Source organism: Crinia signifera, chromosome 9 (genome assembly GCF_055691185.1).
Source record: "Crinia signifera chromosome 9, ASM5569118v1, whole genome shotgun sequence".
In the NCBI taxonomy this organism is placed as follows: Eukaryota; Metazoa; Chordata; class Amphibia; order Anura; family Myobatrachidae; genus Crinia; species Crinia signifera.
In genome coordinates this window covers 163,912,645-163,931,587 of record NC_139225.1, presented here as the reverse complement: position 1 = coordinate 163,931,587, position 18,943 = coordinate 163,912,645, and the positions used below count along the sequence as shown (strand labels likewise).

General features: G+C 48.5%; 1 protein-coding gene across 2 annotated transcripts in view; it reads left to right on the top strand.

Moving 5' to 3' along the window:
- Positions 1–18,943, top strand: part of LOC146036386 (connector enhancer of kinase suppressor of ras 2-like) — a 410,449-nt gene that overhangs the window by 275,298 nt on the left and 116,208 nt on the right. For both annotated transcript variants that reach the window (XM_083160369.1, XM_083160368.1), the window contains exon 8: positions 11,346–11,414. In XM_083160369.1, the coding sequence (XP_083016495.1) occupies positions 11,346–11,414 (69 nt within the window). The remainder of the gene's footprint in view (positions 1–11,345; positions 11,415–18,943) is intronic.

The window sequence follows — 18,943 nt, the reverse complement described above, 5'->3', positions numbered from 1 at the left end:
ATGGAGGCGGCTTCCAGGCAGTAAAGTGCTGTATACTATATCAGACAACACAGACAGGAGAGAGGTCAGGGTCTCCTGTCTCCTGAGAGGGGTCGGGGTCTCCTGTCTCCTGAGAGGGGTCGGGGTCTCCTGTCTCCTGAGAGGGGTTAGGGTCTCCTGTGCAGCATAAAGCCCCTCAGAATACCCTAATAACGTGGGGCCTTTAATTTCGGAGTACGAGCATGACAGAGAATGTGTTATTAGCAGGAGCCGTCTGACTGCCATGTGTGACATCTCGGCTGGTGATCAATACAGAGAGTCTCGGATATGTGGGAGCTAATAATGGGAATCAGTTCGTTCTCAGGACAGACGCAGCCACCAGATTGCAGGCAGGGGCGCGTTACCGTACTGCTGCGTGCTGACTGCGGACCGGACCACTGCGTTCGTTATATCAGTGTATGATCAGACTGCAAGATAGAGATCAGTCCGCGAGTTATGGATGTGGCATCTAACAAAGAATCTTATCTGTCTGCAGCGAAGCTCGCAGGTTACCGAGTCCCAGAGACCCTGCGATGTCTATATATACGCCCTCCCCCACCGCTGTATCCCCTCCCCCACTACTGAATCCCCTCCCCCACCGCTGTATCCCCTCCCCCACTACTGTATCCCCTCCCCCACCGCTGTATCCCCTCCCCCACCTCTGTATCCCCCCACAACCATGCGAGGGGATGTGTGACGTAGACATGCGCCTGCAGCAGGAGATATCATTCGATAGTCCCCGACCATCGAATGATTTCTCCTGCCGTTGCAGATATATTGCAGTGGAGACTGACTTATATTTGTGGGCAGCGGGGTGTAGATAGGACGGGCGGCTGACATCATGTGACATCAGCATCCCGCCCCCGGCACACATCATCCCGCTCACAATCCCATGGGAACACCCAGCGCCCCGTCCGCCTCCTTCCCCGCTGTGAAGGATCCGGCAACATTGTAAATCGCGGAGGCCATTCACAGTCGGAGTTTGCAGCTGCGCAGAAATGCACATCCGCAAACCCCGACCATGGGGCAGCGGCCAAATTCCATTCACTCCTAGTGAACCGCAATGGGCCCCATTGTCTCCTGGAGTCTACTACACCTAAAAACATAACCAGCCCCAAAAAGTCCTTAGGAGCACCCTCATAAGCACCCTCGTAAGCTGCAGACAAAGCACATACTAGCGATAATGTTTAAGACACCCGCTACTGTCAGGATCTAGATAAAAGTCCAACATTGCAACGTCTGCAACTCCAACCTGTAAATACTGTACGTATAGATATACTGTACTATACATGTAGAAATACTGCACTGTACATATATACTGTACTGTACATAAAGCAATACTGTACTGTACATATAGATATACTGTACATATATAAATACTGTACTGTACATATAGATGTACTGTACATATAGATATACTATACTGTACATATATAAATACTGTACTGTACATATAGATATACTGTACTGTACATATAGATATACTGTACTGTACATATAGATATACTGTACAAATATAAGTACTGTACATATATAAATACTGTACTGTACACATAGATATACTGTACTGTACATATAGATACACTGTACTGTACATATAGATATACTGTACTGTACAAATATAAGTACTGTACATATAGAAATACTGTACATATAGATATAGTGTACATATAGAAATACTGTACATATAGAAATACTGTACTGTACATATAGATATACTGTACATATATAAATACTGTACTGTACATATAGATGTATTGTACATATAGATATACTGTACTGTACAAATATAAGTACTGTACATATATAAATGCTGTACTGTACATATAGATATACTGTACTGTACATATAGAAATACTGTACTGTACATATAGATACACTGTACTGTATATATAGATATACTGTACTGTACATATAGATATACTGTACTGTACAAATATAAATACTGTACATATATATATACTGCACTGTACATATAGAAATACTGTACTGTACATATAGAAATACTGTACTGTACAAATATAAGTACTGTACATATATAAATACTGTACTGTACATATAGATATACTGTACTGTACATATAGATATACTGTATTGTACATATAGATATACGGTACTGTACATATAGGCATACTGTACTGTACATATAGATATACTGTACTGTACATATATATGTACTGTACATATATATTTACTGTACTGTACATCTATATGTACAGTACTGCACATATAGATATACTGTACTGTACAAATAGATATACTGTGCTGTACATAAAGATATACTGTGAAGGGGACGCATTTACCCAACAGTATAAGAGGGCATAGGACAAACCTCTCCAGGTGGTACACATAACACTATCCCAGAATTACCTGTAAGGTAGTGTACACATGTAGTATACACACAATAGTCACTGAGAGAGTCCCAGTTACATAGTATTACGTGCAAGGTAGTGTACTCCTGTAGTATAATGCGGGGTACACACCAGGACGACCCGCTCACGATGCACATCGTGAGCGGGTCGTCAGTGTCTCGTCCGACCCGCTCACGATGACGCGGGGGGGCACGACCCGCTCACGATGTGCACCGTGAGCGGGTCCGATCCGGTGGCGACCCGCACCCGGCTGTATGGTCGTCATTGAGATCCTACCTGCAGCAGGTAGGATCTCAATAACGACCGACCGACCCGCGGGACCGCGCATCGGATCGGTATCGGTCCACACCAGGTCAGAAAAGGGCCCAATCAGCACACAATCTACATCCAATTGATCGGAATTGGATCTAGATTGTGGGGATCGGGCCCTAGTCGTCCTGGTGTGTACCCAGCATCAGGAGTCACTGAGAGAGTCCCAGTTACACAGTATTATGGGTAAGGTAGTGTACACCTGTAGTATCAGGAGTCTCTGAGAGAGTCCAATGGTTATATATACTGGGCAGGGTCACCCTCTCCACCCACCAGTGGTAATTGGTATTTTGTGGCCTCCCCGAACCTGCGCTGGCCTCCAAGTGACACAGTTATGAATGGTATCGGTCAGTCATTTACGGTAATCAGCGCACACTGATCAATACATGGTGGCAAATACTCACCAGTAATAAATCGCTCTAAAGGGAAATATGTGTAATTAAAATATTAATGGAACTAAATTGCTGATTAAGTATTTATACAATAACAATACAATGATAATTACATTGCAGAATTATATTCTCCCTCTGTGCTCACTGGGTTGCATTAAAAATAAATAAATCATAAAAAAAACTCATGTCAAACTTTTGTTTGTATCAACCTTTTGTTTGTGTCAACCTTTTAAACATGTCTACACAATACATGTCAAATTTTTTGCTGTGTCAACCTTAAGACTGTTGACTAATAGAGGTCAGACCTTTCCAACCGCAGACCAAGTCACAGAAGGGCACCGCCATGTCTATACCTACAGTATATTTGTTGATACTTATTAATATATGTAATCAGTCCTCCATAACAGTAAATGTCATTTGCACTTATGTGGCTCGTAAAGCGGCTGTCAGTGCCGGCGGTGGTATACCGTACCCACTGACAGAACATGACCTGTCCTTGGAGCAGCTTCCTGTTAGCATAGGGGGAGATGGAGCAAACCTTTGGACACATAGATAACAGTATTAACCAATAAGCTTCTAGTTATCTTTTTCCCTAATAACGTCTAGCAAATGCTAATAATCAGGGAGGTGAGAGGAAAGATGCGAAACGCGTAGCATTATCCACTATGACGTCATTAGTATGACTTGCTGCCCGCTCCAAGTGAAGTCTGACGGTGACTCCCCCTCCCCCCCCCCCCCCCCCCCCCATCTCCCGTTATCTCATGCAGCTGTGCCCCCTGGTGTCCTGCTATTCCGCTCCTACAGTATAAAGGCCTGTTGGCTCATTTTGCCATTGCATTATAAATATTACTGCACCAGAGATGTTACAGATCTGTGGCGAATATTTATTTAGTAGCAAGTTTTTGGTGTGAAACCACTAATTCAAGCATGTCCAAACTATGGTCCTCCAGCTGTTGTGAAACTACAAGTCCCAGCATGCCTTGCCACAGTGTTGCTGTTAGGGAATGCTAAAACTGTGGCAAGGCATGCTGGGATGTGTAGTTTCACAACAGCTGGAGGGCCACAGTTTGGACATGCCTGCACTAATTACTGCGTGAGACAAAGAGCCTTATTCTGATCGTTGCGGCCGATTCCGAATATGCGGCCAGGACCGTGCGTGCGAAACCCCGCCTTCCGTACGGATCGTCAACTCCGTCCGTACGCAGGGGAGCCGAGAGAGGGGGGGAGCGGGTACTAATTACCCGGGCCCACGCTTGCTGAAGGGGCCCCGCAGGGGCCCTGGTCTGACCCCTCCCTTCCCCCTCCATCCCTCCCGGGTAGCAACAGTAGCACACACTTCTACAGCATGTGCTGTGCTGACAGCAGGCTCAGCATGAGTGTCTCACTGACAGCGTGAGAGGTCATGCTGAGCCTGCTGACAGCACTGCACATGCTGTAGGTGTGTGCTGCTGCTGAGATTACAGTTTTTATTATTATTATTATTATTATTATAATTTTATTTATAAGGCGCCACAAGTGTTTCGCAGCGCCGTACAAAGGAACAATACAGGGAGACAAAAACTTGGCATAACATTGAATAAATAACAAAAATACAGTACAAATTAAGAGCACCACAGATCAATACACATTACAGCTTAAATGTAAGTAGTGAGGACTCAATCAACATACAACTAGAGGCTTGAGGCCAATGATGGAGATGAGTATGAAGATGGTCACTGAGTGTTGGAGTAAAGGAGAGCTGTGAGCAGGGCCGGTGCTAGGGTGTCCGGCGCCCTCCTGCAAAATCTATATTTGCGCCCTCCCTCTCCTAAAGGGACAGCGCACACAAATAAATGGTTTGGTATCATAAGGAATGATCATAGCCCACTTTAATTACACCTTACAGTAGCACAATCTTATTTACATTACACTGCAGATGGTGCCCATGATTCATAATGCACCACATAGTAGCATCCCTTGTACACAAAGCCCACAGAAGTAGTGCCCATTAAACACAATGCCCACAGTGGTGCCACTAAAAACACTTACAATAATGCCCCATATACATAATGCCCACAGTAGCACCCATTACACATAAAATCCACAGTGGTAATGCACCTTATACACAGATACTTGGCAGGGAGTGGGGGGCAGATGCTGGGCAGAGAGAGAGGGGGAGATATGCTGGGCAGAGAGAGGGGGTAAGATATCCTGGGCAGAGATAGAGGGGCAGATACTGGGCAGGGAGAGGTGGCAGGTACTGAGCAGGGAAAGGGGGACAGTTGGTGGGCAGGGAAAGAAGGGACAGACGGTGGGCAGGGAAAGGGGGGACAGACGGTGGGCAGGGAAAGGGGGGACAGACGGTGGGCAGGGTAAGGGTGGATAAATGGTGGGCAGGGAAAGGGGGGACAAATGGTGGGCAGGGTAGGGGGGATAAATGGTGGGCAGGGAAAGGGGGGACAGATGGTGGGCAGGGAGAGGGGGGACAGATGGTGGCAGGGTAGGGGGATAGATGGTGGGCAGGGAGAGGGGGGACAGATGGTGGGCAGGGAGAGGGGGACAGATGGTGGGCATGAAATGGGGGGGACAGATGCTGGGCAGGGAGAGGGGGACAGATGGTGGGCATGGAGTAGGGGGACAGATGGTGGGCATGGAGTGGGGGGACAAATGGTGGGCAGGGAGAAGGGGACAGATGGTGGGCAGGGAGAAGGGGACAGATGGTGGGCAGGGAGAAGGGGGACAGATGCTGAGCAGGGAGGGGGGACAGATGCTGGGCAGGGAGAGGGGGGGCAGATGATGGGCAGAGTTGGGGGCAGATGCTGGACAGGGAGGGGGTGGTAGAGGTAGAGAGAGAGAGAAAAGCTGCAGAGACAGTGGAGGCAGGGCACAACACTCACAGAAAGCCTCAGGTCCATGCTGACAGTCAGATCCTCCGTGTTTCATGGATCAGAGGAACTCCTACAGTCCAATCAGATTCTCTTCTATTCAGCATGTGCCAAGCTCCTCCAATCACAGCTTGGCACATGCTGTCCTGGCTCTGATGATGACATGAAGGGGGAGGGGCTCGGCACCGCAGTCACCAGTGAGGAAGCCGGAGCAGGGACATCCCCTGCTGCTGCTGCTACTACTGTATATCAGAACGTAAGTTCTCTCTCCCATTTGCTGCCGGTGCTGCTGTTTGCGCTACACTGTCACTGACAGGCGCAGCAGCAGCTGGCAGCCAGCACCTTACATCAAAGCACACAGTGGCAGAGCTGCAGGGCAGGGAGAGAGCGCCTTTACAGCCCAGCGCCTCCCTGCATTGCAGGCTCTGCTGAGTGGGCAGCGCCGGCCCTGGCTGTGAGTGAGATGTGAAGAGAAGTGGGCTTTGACAACAGGAGGGAAGAGGGCCCTACTCGGAGGAGCTTACAATCTAGTAGGAAGGGGAGACAGACAGATTACAAGAGGTGCAAGCGAGGGGGTGGTGGTTAGATAGCAGGATGTAAACAGGAAACAGGCAAGGGGTCGGAGAACCAGCTGGTTTATGCAGTGGAAGGGTACGCTTTGATGAATAGGTGAGTTTTCAGTGCCCGTTTGAAGCTTTGCAAGGTCGGGGAGAGTCTAATGGAGCGAGGGAGTGCGTTCCACTGAAGGGGTGCAGCACGGGCAAAGTCCTGTACTCTAGCATGGGAAGCAGTGATCAGGGTGGAGGAGAGACGACAGTCGTCAGCTGACCGTAGAGGGCGGGAGGGTGTATGAATGGAGATGAGGTTAGAGATATATGGAGCAATGGAATTAGAGATGGCCCTGTATGTGAGTGTGAGGTGTTTGAAGAGGATTCTGTAGGGGAATGGAAGCCAGTGCAGATTTTGTTGAAGGGGAGTAGCAGAGTTAGAGCGGCGGGAGAGGAAGATAAGCCTGGCTGCAGCATTGAGGACAGATTGGAGAGGAGCTAGTTGGGATTGAGCGAGGCCAGTGAGAAGAGCATTACAGTAGTCAAGCCGTGAGATGACTAATGAGTGGATGATCAGCTTAGTTGCACTCTGTGAGAGAAAGGGCCTGATGCGAGCAATGTTGCGTAACTGGAACCGGCAAGAATGGGCCAGGGCTTGGATGTGGGGTGCAAAGGAGAGGGAGGAGTCAAGTGTGACACCCAGGCAGCGGAGTTGGGGAACAGGGGAGATGATGGTGTTGTTAACAGTGATAGAGATATTAGTAGGGGGCATAGCTCTGGGTGGGGGAAAGATAATAAGTTCGGTTTTGTCCATATTCAGCTTCAGAAATCGCTCAGACATCCAGGTAGAGATGGCAGCGAGGCAGTTGGAAACTTGAGAGAAAACAGTGGGGGACAGATCAGGAGAGGAGAGGTAGATTTGGGTGTCATCTGCATAGAGGTGATATTGGAAGCCAAAGGAGTTAATGAGTGCACCCAGAGAGGAGGTGTACAGAGAGAACAGAATGGGGCCAAGGACGGAACCCTGAGGGACCCCGACAGGAAGGATAGAAGGTGGTGAGGTAGAGCCAGAGGCAGAGACTGAGAAGGAACGGTTGAAGAGGTAAGAGGAAAACCAGTTGAAGACTGTGCCAGAGAGGCCAATGTTTTGGAGTGTGTGGAGGAGGAGAGGGTGATCCACAGTGTCAAAGGCAGCAGATAGGTCCAAAAGGATAAGCAGGGAGAAGTGACCCTTGGATTTGGCTGACAGCAGGTCATTGGTGACTTTCACTAGGGCAGTCTCAGTGGAGTGAAGTGGGCGAAAGCCAGATTGAAGGGGATCTAGGATGGAGTGGTCAGACAGGTAGCTTGTGAGACGCCTGTAAACCAGCCGTTCTAGTATTTTAGAGGCAAATGGGAGAAGAGAGATAGGGCGGTAGCTTGTGGGAGATAAAGGGTCCAGGTTAGGTTTTTTAAGAATAGGCGAGACCAGAGCGTGTTTGAAGGGTGAGGGAAAGATGCCAGTAGAAAGAGATAGGTTAAAGAGGTGAGCAAGGTGGGAGCAGCCAGTGGGGGAGAGGGAACTGAGGAGACGGGAGGGGAGAGGGTCCAAGGGACAGGTAGAGGGGGGAGAGGATGAGATGAGTGAGCGGACTTCCTCAGCTGTAGTAGGGCAGAAGGATGACAGAGTGGGGTAGTTGGTAGGGGAGGATGATTGGGGTGGGTGGGCTGCAGAGGGGGTATGGAAGGAGATATCATGTCGGATTACCTCAATTTTAGAGAGGAAGAAGGAGGCAAAGTCAGTGGCAGTGAGGGATGAAGGGAGGAGGGGTGGTGCAGGGCGAAGTAGAGTGTTGAAAGTATCAAAGAGACGTCGGGGATTGGAGGAATGGGAAGAGATGAGAGATTTGAAGAAAGATTGTTTGGTATAGGAGAGAGCAGCGCTGTAGGAGGAGAGAATAAACTTGAAATGGAGGAAGTCTTCCAGAGAGTGAGATTTTCTCCAGAGGCGTTCAGCAGAGCGTGCACATTTTTGCAAGAATCTAGTTATTTTGTTGTGCCAGGGTTGTGGTTTAGAGCGTCGAAGGGGAACAGTGTGGAGGGGGGCTACAGAGTCGAGAGCAGAGGTGAGAGAAGAATAATAGAAAGAGGCAGCCTGGTTGGGGCAAGTCATGGTTGAGAGAGGAGAGAGGAAAGTCTCCAGGGAAGACAGGACAGTGGGGTCAAGAGATCCGAGGTTACGTCTGGTGACTGTAGGTCTGGGCAATGAGGGGAGAGGGGAGGATGAGAGGGTGAAAGAGAGCAGATTGTGGTCAGAGAGTGGGAAGGAAGAATTAGAAAAAGCAGAGAGATTACAATGGTGGGTGAAGACTAGGTCAAGGGAGTGTCCGAGATTATGAGTGGGGGTGGAGGTCCATTGAGAAAGTCCAAAGGAGGTGGTAAGGTCAAGAAGGTTAGAGGAGGCAGCATTATTGATGTCAATAGGAATGTTAAAGTCACCGAGGATGATAGAGGGGAGGTCAGAGGCAAGAAAGTGTGGAAGCCACGCAGCAAAGTTATCAAGGAAAGGGGAGCAGGGGCCAGGGGGGCGGTAGATTACAGCCACAAGGAGGTGAATGGGGTAGAAGAGGCGGATAGTGTGTACCTCAAAGGTGGAGAATGTGAGGGAGGGCTCAGGTGGGATGGCGCGGAAGGTGCAGTTGGGGGAGAGGAGGATGCCCACTCCTCCACCCTGGCGGCCATCCGGTCTGACCGAGTGTGTGAAGGAGAGGCCTCCATAAGAGAGGGCAGCAGGGGAGGTAGTGTCAGATGCGGACAGCCAGGTTTCAGTGATGGCAAGAAGGTTAAAAAAGTGGGAGATAAAGAGGTCGTGGATAATTGGGAGCTTGTTGCAGACTGATCTAGCATTCCAGAGAGCACAGGAGAAAGGAAGGGAGGGGACAGGTGAGATAGTAATTAGGTTGTGTGGGTTGTGGGTGCGTGTGAAAGGTGTGGAAGTTGAGAGGGGGCGAGACCTGGCAGCAAGGACTGGTATGGGACTGGATCTAGGAGCCATATTTCTGTGTAAAGTTGGTCAGAGTAGTGATAGAGTGAGACTTTTTAGACTTTTCTTTCACCCTCCTCTAAACATTTTGGCTTCGTGGCCTAAGTGTGGGAGGTTTCCACAACACACACACACTTAGGCCACGCCCCCAAAATTTTACCGGGGCCCGACATTCCTCTCGGCTGCCCTGTCCGTACGCGGTAAGAAGCTGGCTGAACGGACCGCACGTGTATTTTTCACGGAATACGCCTCCTCCATCTAAGGGAACCTCCCCCATCATTCGATGGTCGCAGACCATCGAATGCAGGACCGAGTGCTCCACCAGCTCCCACAACCTCAGACCATACGGGCATTTTTCCGTGCAAAAGCAGGGATCTGGGCGGGCAGCTGACATCCGGCGATGTCATATGTCCGCCCCCTACACGTGCGTCACGACCGCATTACCATGCGTATGCCCAGCGTTTGCATGGGAACGCCCATGAAACACGGGGCGTATGCATATGGTAATGAGCCCAAACAGCCCTTCACGCCCCTCTCCACCCCCTGTTCGGAGTGTTCACATTTCATGCGGGATTTGGCCGTACGCCCCGCTCGCACATGCGCAGACACAAAACATCGGCGGCACGAACGCACACGGATATTACGCACCAACCAGAATAAGGGCCAAAGTTATTATCACACCTTGAACAAGAGTATACAGGCAGCAGATACAGAAGTTAGTGTTTGATGTCACCTCTGGGCAGGTAAACGCAGATACTCGCCCATCTGTATGACAGGGACTGAAGTTTATATTATTACTGTGACGGGATGACGGCAGATCGGCCGACCTGTCACTTCAGTGTGTACACACCCTAAGACGAGCTTTCTGCTGTTGCATGAAGTCTTGTATAATACAATCCCCTGGTCACTACACTAATTGTAGCCCATGGGGCTCTATAACAAGGCTCTGCTGAACATTATACATCTGTGATGCCGTTACTCTGCAGCCCCCAAATCTCTGCTGGGTATTGTACTATAGACCACAGATCTTTGGTGATACTCAGCACAGACACGAATGGTTGCTGCTTGGTCCTACAGTTCCATGCTGGTTTTTTATGGAGCCCCATCCAATAGAACAATCATTTTCAACCTTTTTCCAACTTGTGGCAAACCAAACAAGATAAAAACAGAACCATTGGCCCCCATATGGAAAACCATATGGCCCTCACATGTGGACAATAGCCCAGATTAATGGTTGAACTGGTGGTGGTGGCTGTAAACTGGTGTGGGCATCTCTAGAACAGGTGGCACACCTGAGTACAGCTCAGGGCAAAATAGTGAAAAAACGCTGCAATAGAGGGTTCTGCCCACTATGACCACTAGTCCTGCCTTTGCCATGCTCTGTGCCCAGTCTCTTCCCAGTCATCGTCCATGTGGATGGTATCGTATGAAAAAAATATTGTGAAAAACACGTCAACCATATGCTGTGTCGACCATTATCATGACCTTTGACCATGTTGACCACTAGTGATCAACCTATTGACTTATTACTGTTGACTGAAGTCTGGATACTGTTTTAAAGATATCGCTGCTTGTGCACAGGTGGTATAATCAAACAAACTGAGCTACAGTACTAATTACAAGTCATCTGTGCTTAAGCATGGATATCCTTACAACCAGGACTGTTATGGGACCATGAGGAACGGGGTAGGGAACCACAGCAGTGGACACTCAGAAGACCCCTATACCACAGACATGAAGTATAAATGTAACGACTATACGGGCCACCAGGTCACCCCCGATAATGCCACTAATCCACTCTCCCTCTCTTTCCACCGCAGTCTCCCGCCGACCAGTGCAAGAAGATCCACGCAGGCGATGAGGTCATTCAGGTCAACCATCAAACTGTAGTGAGTATTGCGAACGTTTTCTGTCCCACTTCCAGTCTGCGGTTTCCCAGGGAAACGTTTCATGTCGGCGCTATGTAGACTAAACCCAGTTGTGTTACATTGTGATAACAACAAGAAGGGGAGTGAATGGGAGGTTTGTCCTGAGCGATGGATGCTGGGTGCTGGAATTCTCATCCTGGTGGGATTATTATATTACTGGTGCATTCATTGCAGAACGTCTCACCCCCTCATGTCAGGTCATTTATTGCACCCCAAATATGATCCGATCGAGACCTACTGGGTCATTATTATCACCTGCCCGCTGTGCCCCTGTGGTGTGGTACTGTGCCCAACAGTGGCTCCTGTCCTCTTCTGCGATGGGCGCAGACCCCAGTGTTCTGGTTCTAATCCATCTTGTTTTGGTTTTTGGTTCAGTTTTAGATTCCTTTAAAATTGTTTGAAAAATAAAAAAAAACAATCATCACTTTTACTAGAAATCAATGAAAATCGGGTGATATTATGTTTGCATGCAATACAAAGCCAGACCTGGTTTATAGTGTGCCTATTTACTAAGCCTTGGATGGAGATAATGTACCAGCCAATCAGCCCCTGACTGTCATTTTTGAAATGCATGCTGTAACGTGGCAGTTAGGGACTGATTGGCTTCAACATTATCTCTCTCCACTTTGTCTGAGTTCCCAACTACAGACAGGAGACCTGATCTGGGACTCGGTACCACTCCGAACCCCAAAGAGATTCTGAATTGAGCCGCAACTCAGCTCGGAGCCCCTAAGTTCGGGTGGCTTTGTATTTCAGGAAGACTGAACCGCTCTGGGTGATGCCAGGGTGAGTGAGCGATCGCACATCACATTGCAAGTGATCACATGGGTTTAAAGACCACGTGCGATCGTACATGTGATGTGATATATACTATGTGCTGCACATAATATCTGGCAACACGAGATTCGACTGGCGGGCCCAGGCATCGCATCGGGTGACACATGCGATTTGTTACGGCGGTTTATCAGAATCGCATGGATCGCGTCGAGCGCCTAAAGCGATGCCATGTATATATATTACTCCCCTATATCACAGGCGGTTAGGATGCGATGCTCCTGCGCGTGTGCCGTCCTGGCCTGCGAGAGGCTTTCTGCAGAGATTTCAGAGATTTATAAGTAAAGCTGTGTTGTCACAATAGCGAGCTGGCGGTGCCCAAGCGGCTGCGCGGCTGACATGGAAATCTGCTGTTTCCCGCAAACATGTTTCAGCTCCGTTCTGATATTGAGCTTAATTAGCGACTTCTACAGTAAAACGTATTTTTATAGCTGTATATTATCTCCCTACTTGTGTGGTCTCATTAAACACTTCAGAGGATGAGACCAACTGCGCAGCGACATTGTACAGGCCGGCCCTGGCACACAGATAGGCACAGCAGCTAATTAGAATACAGTGTTATTATAAAATCCCAATTACAGGATTTCCTGGTTCTGTTTCTCTGTTGCTGCATAATTTATGGGGTGTAATTTGCGAGGCAGACGGTGGCACGGTGGTGAGTTGTGCGGTCACTGGGCCTGCGCACAACCTGGGAAACGATGGGAGCAGAGTGACATTATGGGACAGCTTGATGCCAGTTACTCTTGGAGGTCATTTCTCAGAGCTGTGATGTTCTAACCCAAGGATGGAGAACCTTAGGCCCTCTAGCTGTTGCTGAACTACACTTCCCAGCATGCCCTGCTAGTTTTGCTATTTGGCCATGCTAAAACTGTTGAAGGGCATGCTGGGATGTGAATGTTCCCCATCCCTGTTCTTTCCATGGGCAAAGCAGACCCTGGGTGAAATGTAATAGGGTGAGAGAATCAGAAAGTGAGAGATTGGAGAAGAAATCTCCAATTTTTTTTCAAACTGGTTTTGCAGTGTAAATGATTGCCGCTTTGAAAAAAACTGGAGATTTCTTACCCAATCTCTCACTTTCTGAATCTCTCACCCTATTACATTTCACCCCCTATGTCCAATAATTCCAACAGGGCACCATCTATTTTATATAAGAGGGCATGACAGTTCATTAGGACCACTGTAGGGAGTAGGACCCCAGTGCAGCACAGTCCGGCCTCAGATGACATGATGTGAGGAGGGGAACAAGGGCAGGAGGAAACCACAGACTGAGAGTTATAAAGTGGGAGGAGCAGGGTCCTCAGCAGCACAGAGTATATCAGGAGATGAGTGATGTGTCAGTGAGGACACGGCTGTATGTGACAGAGCAGTGACATGATGTGAGGAGGGGAATGGGGGCAGCAGGAAGTCACAGACTGAGCGTTATATAGTGGGAGGAGCAGGATCCCCAGCAGCACAGAGTATATCAGGAGATGAGTGATGTGTCAGTGAGGACAGGGCTGCATGTGACAGGGGCAGTGACATGATGTGAGGAGGGGAACAAGGGCAGGAGGAAGCCACAGACTGATAGTTATAAAGTGGGAGGAGCAGGGTCCTCAGCAGCACAGAGTATATCAGGAGATGAGTGATGTGTCAGTGAGGACAGGGCTGCATGTGACAGGGGCAGTGACATGATGTGAGGAGGGGAATGGGGGCAGCAGGAAGCCACAGACTGAGAGTTATATAGTGGGAGGAGCAGGGTCCCCAGCAGCACAGAGTATATCAGGAGATGAGTGATGTCAGTGAGGACAGGGCTGCATGTGACAGGGGCAGTGACATGATGTGAGGAGGGGAATGGGGCAGCAGGAAGCCACAGACTGAGAGTTATATAGTGGAGGAGCAGTATCACCTAGCAGCACAGAGTATATGAGGAGATGAGTGATGTGTCAGTGAGGACAGGGCTGCATGTGACAGGGGCAGTGACATGATGTGAGGAGGGGATGGGGGGCAGCAGGAAGCCACAGACTGAGAGTTATATAGTGGGAGGTGCAGCGTCCCCAGCAGCACAGAGTATATCAGGGGATGAGTGATGTGTCAGTGAGGACAGGACTGCATGTGAAAGGGGCAGTGACATGATGTGAGGAGGGGAATGGGGGCAGCAGGAAGCCACAGACTGAGAGTTATATAGTGGGAGGAGCAGGGTCCCCCAGCAGCACAGAGTATATCAGGAGATGAGTGATGTGTCAGTGAGGACAGGGCTGCATGTGACAGGGGCAGTGACATGATGTGAGGAGGGGAATGGGGGCAGCAGGAAGCCACAGACTGAGAGTTATATAGTGGGAGGAGCAGGGTCCCCAGCAGCACAGAGTATATCAGGAGATGAGTGATGTCAGTGAGGACAGGGCTGCATGTGACAGGGGCAGTGACATGATGTGAGGAGGGGAATGGGGCAGCAGGAAGCCACAGACTGAGAGTTATATAGTGGAGGAGCAGTATCACCTAGCAGCACAGAGTATATGAGGAGATGAGTGATGTGTCAGTGAGGACAGGACTGCATGTGACAGGGGCAGTGACATGATGTGAGGAGGGGATGGGGGGCAGCAGGAAGCCACAGACTGAGAGTTATATAGTGGGAGGTGCAGCGTCCCCAGCAGCACAGAGTATATCAGGGGATGAGTGACGTGTCAGTGAGGACAGGACTGCATGTGACAGGGGCAGTGACATGATGTGAGGAGGGGAATGGGGGCAGCAGGAAGCCACTGACTGAGAGTTATATAGTGGGAGGAGCAGGGTCCCCCAGCAGCACAGAGTATATCAGGAGATGAGTGATGTGTCAGTGAGGACAGGGCTGCATGTGACAGGGGCAGGGACATGATGTGAGGAGGGGAATGGAGGCAGCAGGAAGCCACAGACTGAGCGTTATATAGTGGGAGGAGCAGGATCCCCAGCAGCACAGAGTATATGAGGAGATGAGTGATGTGTCCGTGAGGACAGGGCTGCATGTGACAGGGGCAGTGACATGATGTGAGGAGGGGAATGGAATCAGAAGGAAGCCACAGGCTGATAGTTATATAGTGGGAGGAGCAGGGTCCCCAGCAGCACAGAGTATATCAGGAGATGAGTGATGTGTTAGTGAGGACAGGGCTGCATGTGACAGGGGCAGTGACATGATGTGAGGAGGGGAATGGAGGCAGCAGGAAGCCACAGGCTGATAGTTATATAGTGGGAGGAGCAGGGTCCCCAGCAGCACAAAGTATATCAGGAGATGAGTGATGTCAGTGAGGACAGGGCTGCATGTGACAGGGGTAGTGATATGTCGACACTGTCACCATCGACATAGTATACTAAACCCACTCTATGTTCTACATCCTAAATATAAGTCCCTGTGCTTATTATGGCTACTGCGTCTGCCAATGACTGCGGCTCCTGTATATTATAACCCATAGCAGATGCTGTCATTATACCAGCTGTCTCTGTCTTTCCCATCGGACTACGCAAGTGATGATAATTTAACATTCATAAGGTCAAAACCCCTCTCTACAAACAATGACAGCGTTGTGATTGGTGGACGAGATGGCAGATGAAACGGCTTCTCCCTCGCCCATGGTACAAATAAACCTATACAGTACATTTATGTTTGTATGTCCTGTAACCTGCACTTACTTGTGTTCTTCTGTACTCAGACCCCCTGAGCATTGCTGTCTGCCAGGATCATACAGCCACATAGGTGCTATAGCGGTATTGTAATATGTACTAAGCCTGGAGGGAGATAAAGTACCAGCCAATCTGCTCCAGAAACTGATTGATTGACACTTAGCTCTTCATTCCTGCACTTTATCTTTCTCCAAAGATTAATACAATTGTCCCTTTATCTCCATTCACTTTATCGTTCTCCAAAACTCATACACACATTTAACAATTATATCGCCCTTCTGAGCTGTATTGTTAAAAATATCGCTTATTGTGTATGCTCAGTACTGTCAACGACACACTCCCCCCCCCCCCCATAAATGGCTGAGCGCCTGAGGCCTCCCGGAAAGGTGGGCAAACCTCTCGCATGCCCCCGGACCCCTTACCCTCTCCTCCGTTTAAATACCGCAATTTGTGGCTCTTTGGGGAGAGGGTGGGGCTAAAATGGTGCACATTGTGTCATATTAGCCCCCAACCCCTCACCCCAGACCCGCAAATCATGGTATTTGCTGCATTGGGGGTGGGGCTTGATGTTGTCCAGATCAGTTCCCGTCCCCTGAAGTAAAGCTGAGAGTCTCCTCTCCGAGCAACTATCAGAGAGGAGACACGAAAAGTAGGAACGTATGCGATATCAATGTCTTCTGTTATCCTGCATGTACAGGCGATGGAGTACATCATTACCTAGGGCCGCAGCATGGCACCCAATCTCCCTGCACCCACTCACACCCCATCTTTTGTTGCAGACAACATCGGCAAGTGCATATGCACTTTTGCAGAGCTTTTTCCCGTGTCCACCTTGTGCATGTCGATGTTTTGGGCTCATCATAGGCACTATCGACTCAATGATCCACAATCAGTTGTCTGATATTGCTGACGATGAATGCTTGATCCTTATGGGTGTATATATATATATATATATATATATATATATATATATATATATACACACACACGTAACGGTCCGCTCACTGACTGGGCATGTCCCCACGTAACACATTTCCATCTTTAGCAGAAATGTCATTACTTGGCTGGAATCGATGAAGCCTTTACAGCTCTCATCATTTCCATTAGAGGGTAGAGTATAATTTGCCATCCGCCGCTCGCTAGTCTGCAGAGTAATCGATATTGTGTGAAACTCTGCCATTAGTAAGTCCTGCGCAGAACCTTTCATTTATAACTCAACTGCTTCTCATGATTATGTTTGGAATTGGTCTCGTTATCATATCATAGGGCTGGATGTATAATCCCGAGTGCCCGTGTAATTTAGCATTACTGAAACCAGCCTATGATAATTATATTACAGCCTTTTAGCTGGTAAATGTCTGAAGGTCCTTTGTAGCATTTACATTACATATATCAGAAGCCACCGGCGCAGCGTTCTCTCGATCTTCCATGGTGGCAGAACATTGTTACAAGTGTGTAGATTGAAGACCTTAAGTCTCCCAGTGTGGATGGTGCATTGAGAGGGCATTTGCCATAATAGACTGGTACATGGAACAGTTGCTGCCTTGAGGCTTCCTCACCAGCGCCCCTTGTGGTGTGTAGCTGCTACAGCATCTGTAGACTGCGGCTGGTACCTAATGACCAATTACTTTGGATCGGATGCCCAGGAGAAGGAGTACAGTATGCACTCTTATGTGTAGCTTGCAGGCTTTCAGCAGGCCCAGAATTGAGCAGGTTCTATAAGAATTGTGTGTCTCACTATAGCACCATACAGAGCAAGCAGTGATGCACACACTTGACTTTTTGTGCGTAGGGTTTTGAAGTAGTGGGGGGGGGGGGGTAGGGGGCCTAGGCCACTTTTCATCTTGAGCAGGGAGCCAAAACCTCTAGTCACACCTCTTGACAGCATTATGTTTTTTGATTGTGGGAGGAAGCCCATCAAAACATAAGGTGAACATACAAACTCTACACAATGGTGAGCTGGCCAACATAAAATTCATAGCCTTGACACAGACTGGTAGCAATGCTAACCACTGTGCAGTTGACCCGTCAAAAAGGAAAGAAATGCGATGCTGCTCTTTTCCTGTCCCCACTTGGTAGATCAGTAGCACGGATGGTGTAATGGTTAGCATTACTGCCTCACAGCATAGGTTCAATTCCCACCATGGCGATAACTGTGTGGAGTTTGTATATTCTCCCCATGCTTGCGTGGGTTTATTCCGGGTACTCCAGTTTCCTTCCACAATCCAAAAATATACTGGTAGGTATTAACCCTAGAATGTCTGTGTGTGCGTGTACATGTGGTAGGGAATCTAGATTGTAAGCTCCACTGGGGCAGGGACTGATGTGAATGTTCAACTATTCTACGTAAATCACTGTAAAATTGTCAGGTGACTTTTTTTTGTTTTATTACATGATGCAGCAGAGTTAAGTATTATCAGCCATGCCGGGTTATTCTGATGCTCAGTTGTACTGTGTGAGCTACCCAATAATAAGAGATTACCCCTGCACTAGATGTGTGCTACATCTGGATGTAATAATGCCAGATCACACAAGTTTTTGCTTAAAATCCATGCAGCATAAAGAGGTTTTCCTTTTTATCCATTTATGAATTGGCATAACTTGGGGCTTATAGGGTGCCCATCGCTGTACTGCATGTCTTCAAAAATGCTTAGTATATTAAATAGTATTCATATTTTATACATGCAAAAAAGAACTATTGGTAAAGTGTTTGTTTGTCAGTAAAGTTTGTTGAGTAAATCTTCCACGGCCTTACAGCATAATTTGATACCAGAATTGCAACAGCTGTCATGTCAGCTCGGATGAAACATTGACATATGACATGTAGACATCAGCTGAGGATTAGTATTAGGGACACCTGAAATGGATTGTCAGCCTTTGACCCTGTTGACATTTCGCTGGCGTCACCTTTATCTACATGACAAATGGTTGCCGTACTTTCCTTGTATCCCTGATTTGTTAGATTGGCGTACATCACATTCATTTTTGCCTATAGATCCCTTTCATCCTATTGTCTCACTGAGCCC